This window comes from Emiliania huxleyi (genome assembly GCF_000372725.1).
Source record: "Emiliania huxleyi CCMP1516 unplaced genomic scaffold EMIHUscaffold_444, whole genome shotgun sequence".
NCBI classification, from domain to species: domain Eukaryota; phylum Haptophyta; order Isochrysidales; family Noelaerhabdaceae; genus Emiliania; species Emiliania huxleyi.
This window is the reverse complement of record NW_005198658.1, coordinates 56,280-61,763: the sequence shown is the minus strand read 5'-3', so window position 1 is coordinate 61,763 and position 5,484 is coordinate 56,280. Positions and strand designations below refer to the sequence as shown.

The following is a 5,484-nucleotide window of genomic DNA, read 5'->3' as shown; positions in this document are numbered from 1 at the left end:
TCTCCCCGCATCTCCCCACATCTCCCCACATCTCCCCACACCTCCCCACACCTCCCCCACATCTCCCCACATCTCCCCACACCTCCCCACACCTCCCCACACCTCCCCACATCTCCCCACATCTGCCCACACCTCCCCACACCTCCCCACACCTCCCCACATCTCCCCACACCTCCCCACATCTCCCCACATCTCCCCACATCTCCCCACATCTGCCCCACATGGTCGGTGCCCACTCCCACAAACACACACCCCCGGGCCCAGCTCGCACGCGCGGGCAGTCGAGGGCGGACAGCACGGGCAGAGATCGGACTAGTCAGACACGTGACACGGGCAACGCCGAGTCCCGCGGCCAGGCTAGCGCGACACCGCCACCACGCGTGAGCTCTAGGTGCCTACTCGCAGTCGGGCGTCTCGTGCTCCGTCCGTTCTGCCGACTCGGCCCCGTGCGACGACATTTCACCTTTGCACCCCTCCAGCCTCGCCGCCGCCGCCGCCGCCGCCGCCGCCGCCGCCGCCGCCACCGCTCATCGCGACGCGAGCGGCCGTTCGTTCTCTGCCCCTCCGCCGCGCCGGGCGGCGGGGCCATCGGTGGCGAGACCGCCCGCCCTCGCGCCGCCGCCGCAGGGCGACATCGCGGCGAGCTTCTCAAGGCTTGCCTCGCCGAGCAAAGGAGCGGCCGGCGGGCAGGTGGGGTCGGCGTCGCACGACCCGCCGCCGCCGGCGTGGCACGGCGGCTGTGCGACGCCTCTCCAAACGTCGTCGGCGGGAGGCTCGGCGGCGGCGGCGGCGGCGGCGGCGGCGGCGGGGGTTTCTCTGGGCGGGATGGGAGCTTCGGTCGCATTGGGCGCTGCGGCGGCGTCGGGCGCGGCGCCATCTGGCGACGTTCCGCGGCCGCCGTCGCTGCGGTCTTGCGGCGAGGGTGACGCCGGCCTGCCGATCTCTCCGCTCTCTCCCTCGGAGGTCGCCGAGGTCGGCCGACTCTCGTGTGACCGAGGGAAGTGTCTAGGAAGTGTCTAGGAAGTGTCTAGGAAGTGTCTAGGTCGCGCGGCTCTCGTGTGACCGAGGGCCATGCACGGGCGGCACCGCCGTCTGGCTGCAGGGCGAGCACTTCACGCCGGAGCTGCTGGTGCTCTTCGGCGACGTGCCTGCCAAGGAGGTGAGCTACGTGTGCCCGGAGCTGCTCACTTGCGTCGCCCCGCCCTCGGGCGACGACGAGCGCAGCCGAACCGTCGACGTGCGTCTCGTCTCGGCCGTGTCTGGCCGCGCGTCGCGCCGCCCGCTCCCTTTCCACTACCGAGCCCAGTCCGCGGCATCCTCGGCGGCGGCGGCGGCGGCGGCGGCGGCCGGAGGACGGCCCGGGTCAGGCGAGCTGATCGAGCGCCTCCTGGCCTCCCTCGAGCGGGCGCAGGCCGCCGCGGCGGGCGGCGCGGCCGGCGCGGCCGGCGGCGCGGGTGGCGTCGGCGGCGGCGGCGGCGCCTCGGCCGCGTCTCACGCGTCGGTTTTTCACACGGTGAGGTCGTAGTAGTCGTAGTATAGCAGTAGTAGCAGCAGCAGCAGCAGCCGCAGCAGCAGCAGCAGCAGCAGCAGCAGCAGCAGCAGCAGCAGCAGCAGCAGCAGCAGCAGCAGCAGCAGCAGCAGCAAGCAGCAGCAGGCAGCAAGCAGCAGCAGCAGCAGCAGCAGCAGCAGCAGCAGCAGCAGCAAGCAGCAGCAGGCAGCAAGCAGCAGCAGGCAGCCAGCAGCAGCAGCAGCAGTAGTAGTAATCTTCCAGGCTCGGGGCAAGGGCAAGGGCCAAGGCCAGGCTGTTCACAGCAAGGGCTGTGAATAGGTGGACGAGCACGGGCACACGCTGGCCGAGTACGCAGCGATGTTGCGGCGCCGCCGCGCCTCGTACCGCGAGGAGGCGGAGGAGGACGCGTCCGAGCTGCAGGCGCAGCACCGCCAGCTGGCGCAGCTCCGCGCTGTCGAGCGCCTCTCGGCGTCGCTCGCCAACCGGCCGTCGGAGCAGGCGCTGCTGGAGCGGCACATCTTGCGCGGCGACGAAGAGCCCGAGCTGCTCGCCGCCAAGCGGAAGCGGCTCGAGGGGTTCCTCGCCGGCCGGCCGCCCCCAGAGGTTGTGGCCGTCCCGCCAGACGCCGCGCCGCCGGCGGGGGCGACCTTTGCGGGCTCGAGTCTCTGACGACGTGACACGACACTCTGTGTGGTATTTTATGATCGGACCCGGGGGCGGGGGGCGTTCTCCAGGTGAGAAGGGTTAGCGGCAGGCCAGAGAAAAGTAATATCTTTACGGCTCTACCTAGGTAGAGGGGGCGGACCGTGAGTTGAGGAAATCGGAGGACGCGACCCACTTCGCCACAGACGGTCCCGCGCCTCGCCACTATGACGGGCACACGCCCCGCACCGTCCGCTGTGTGCCCGTCTTTGTCCGGAGTGAAAAGTCCAACGCGCTCGTCGGTGGCGGCTTCCTCCAACCTGCGCCGCGCTCGGCGAACCTCGACAGCGCTTTCGGTGGCATGCAGCTCTTTGCGACAGAAGCCTGGAGAGCAGCTCCTCTGCTGCTCACACACTCTGCACAGTTGGCACAGCCTACTGTGCGGCTGTCACAGCTGTGACAGCGATGGGCTCGCCCTCACTGGCCCTCAGTCACTTGTGCTGCGGCTTGTGTGAGCGACACTGCTCGGCGACTGCCGGCACACTGTGAGACCGTGGGTGTGAGGTAAAACCACGCTACCAGCGCTTGGTCACATCGGCCCTGAGGTCAGATCCTTCTACTCTGTTGATGACAACACTTGTCTACTCGCTGGAGCCGAGCAGGAGGGCCCGGCGCACAACCCCTGGTCAACTCACGGTCCACACCCTCCAACACCCCCGGACCGCGGGCACGTGCTCCACCGTCGCAACTCGCATCCACATGCCTCTCTTGAGCACTGGATAGGGTCGATTCCGCATGATATGGGACCCCTCGGTCGTCTCGCCCTCCCTCGGCTCGCTCGTGTGTTCATTTGGGGAGGGGGGGGGGGCATAACAAACACGGTACAGGATCGAGGTGCACGCTGCGGAGGCAGTGTCGTCCCCCCTCTCCATCATCTCACTCTCTGGGAGACGTCGGTCGGCGGTGGTGGCGGTGTCTGTGACCGATCGAGCTACAAGAGGAACTTGTTCAGCAGGATCCGGGATGCCTCTCTTGCCAAGTAGAGTGTTCCCCACTTGCCACTACGCACTAGCGGCGCGAGGAGTCGCTCACATGGCAGCAGCATGGCCATGGGCCATGAACCATTTGGGTTGCCCATCCCCCCATCTGAGGGAGGGTGTAGAGACTGTAGAGTGTGCGCTGTAGAGCTGTAGAGATGTTCTGAGCTGTAGAGCTCTACATCCGGCCCGGGACGATATGTGAGTCCGATGTAGAGCGATGTGGCGCTCTCTACAACGATCAACGTGAAATCTCTACAACAAACTCTACATCATAAGCGGCGAACGAAGGCACGGTCGCTCTCCGACATGAGGCGCGTTGCACTTGCCCGTGCTGGCTGCTGCGCTGGCCTTCTGTCTGCCCGCCCAATGGGTGGCAGGTGCATCTGCTGCTGTGGCATGCCTCACGGCTGCGACTGGCCGGCGCCTAGCCTCTTTCTTGTGCCCCATGAGGGTTTAACAAAACTATTACATGAGTGTGGTCCATGAGCAGGCGGACATCGCTTCCAGGGAGGGGGGCGCACTTCTCTCCACGCCCCACCCCCCCCCAGCATGTGGTGAAGCCTCACCCCCCCCCCCCCCTCCCCTAGCATGTGGTGGGCACCCCCCAGCTGTTCGTGGGCTAGGAATAGGCGCCAAAGAGCCGATTTTGCCCCCAAAGTTGTGAAATCGTGGCTGAAAGTCCAATATCTTGGAGAATCTGACCAGGACGCCTCGCTGAAGGAGACTCGAGACGGAAGGCTAGCATCGTTCGGGGGATGGGAGGGCGTGCAGCCGAAAGAGGGAGATGACGATACACAAGAGACCAGGGCACAGATTCACGAGCGAATAGGACGGGGAATATGGGGAGGCGCCCTGCCGGGATCGTGGGAGATTGTCGACGCCGAGATGTACGCCATTTACAGCTTCCTGCGCACGAAGGCGGACGAAACAGAAACGACCCTCCAGCCTCACCGATGCCTAGTAATGTCGGACAGCGAGACGGCGCTCAAGGAGATCGAACGGGCGTATCGGGGGCGGACACGCGGCGAGACAAATAGGAGCGCACTCAATGCGGCGGTGCAAGCACAAATCGACATTATACAGCGCCACGGAGGGTACGTGATTTTCATCTTCACGGAGGGGCATGCGGGCAACGCGCCCAATTCCATGGCGGACGCGGCGGCAAAGGCACACCTGCGGAGCAGGGTAACGAGCGCGTACGAGATGGACCTAGCACGACACGTGACGAACAGGGCATGCATCTACATGCATGAGGAGGAGGGGCAGGCGCCGGAGATCCGAGACAGGAGGCTGTATCAAGAAGCGAAGGAGAAAATTGGGCGGTGGGTACGAAAGCGGCTGGACGGCGGGCACGCAGCGCAAAAGGGAGGAGACGACAACGTGTGGAGGACGGTAATCAAGGCGACGGGGACGATATCAGGCGACACGAGATACGAGGGAGACAGAGAACGGGGTCCAAAATCGACCCAGCGCCAGCCCGAGGCCTGCGGGGAGAAGGCGAGGCTAAGGCTGGTACACGGCATGCGGACGGGACAGACCCGAGGTATAGAGCACGGGAGGCGATGGAGGGCCAGCCTAGAGGCAGAGGCGTGGCAGGACGGGTGGGACGAGGAGGGAGGAGGAGCATGTGCCGATGGGGCTGAAGGTTGCTGGCATCCTGGATGTTGCAGGACAATAGCTAATTCTATAGTTTACGTCAACAGAACGCTTTTTTTCCGCCGTTGGAGCTCTTAGCGTCCGGCCAGACAGACGCTGCTGGGAGCTCGGCTCAGAGCCGCTCGGATCTCTGAAGTGGGGCGGCGTTCACGGACATTTTGCGCTGGTTTTGACGACCTCTAAGAGCAGCTTAATCAGAATCTTCCTGCAGCTCCTCAGCGCACTGCTTACACAAGCACACATCATCGTCGAGATCTGCTACACGGAGGTACCGTTCCATGCACAAGGGGTGCAGCAGACCGTCGCAGCGGTGGGAGTTGTTGCAGCGGTGCAAGCGCATCTGTGCGCTCCCACTCTTGCTGCAGTACGAGCACACTGGCGCCTCGCGCCGCCGCGAAGCTCGAGATCTCGCCGCGGACGAAGAGGGCCCACCATGGTCTCCCTCCTCCTCCTCCGCCTCCGCCTTCTCCGCCTTCTCCGCCGCTTCCGCCGCGAATGACCGCGCAACAGCCACAGCCGCGTCCACCGCCGTGTCGAAGTAGCCAAGCACTTGTCCCCGCGATAAGCCACAGCCGCGAAGCGCCCGGAAGCGGCCAGCACTGTGCCAGCACCGCGTTACCCCCCTGACCCCCGTGT

General features: G+C 65.6%; 1 protein-coding gene across 1 annotated transcript; it reads left to right on the top strand.

The window, feature by feature from the left end:
* Positions 1–899: 899 nt before the first annotated feature.
* EMIHUDRAFT_425014 (hypothetical protein) lies at positions 900–2,302 on the top strand. Its single transcript, XM_005768883.1, has 2 exons — positions 900–1,513; positions 1,829–2,302. Exons 1-2 carry the CDS (start codon positions 1,072–1,074, stop codon positions 2,185–2,187), a joined length of 801 nt encoding a protein of 266 aa, XP_005768940.1. The 5' UTR covers positions 900–1,071; the 3' UTR covers positions 2,188–2,302.
* The last annotated feature ends 3,182 nt before the right edge of the window (positions 2,303–5,484 follow it).

Excerpts from the sequence above, each read along its gene's own strand:
- EMIHUDRAFT_425014 (XM_005768883.1), top strand. The coding sequence starts at position 1,072 with ATGCACGGGCGGCACCGCCGTCTGGCTGCAGGGCGAGCACTTCACGCC. Across the intron at positions 1,514-1,828 it reads ACGCGTCGGTTTTTCACACG|GTGGACGAGCACGGGCACAC; the intron begins GTGAGGTCGTAG and ends GGCTGTGAATAG.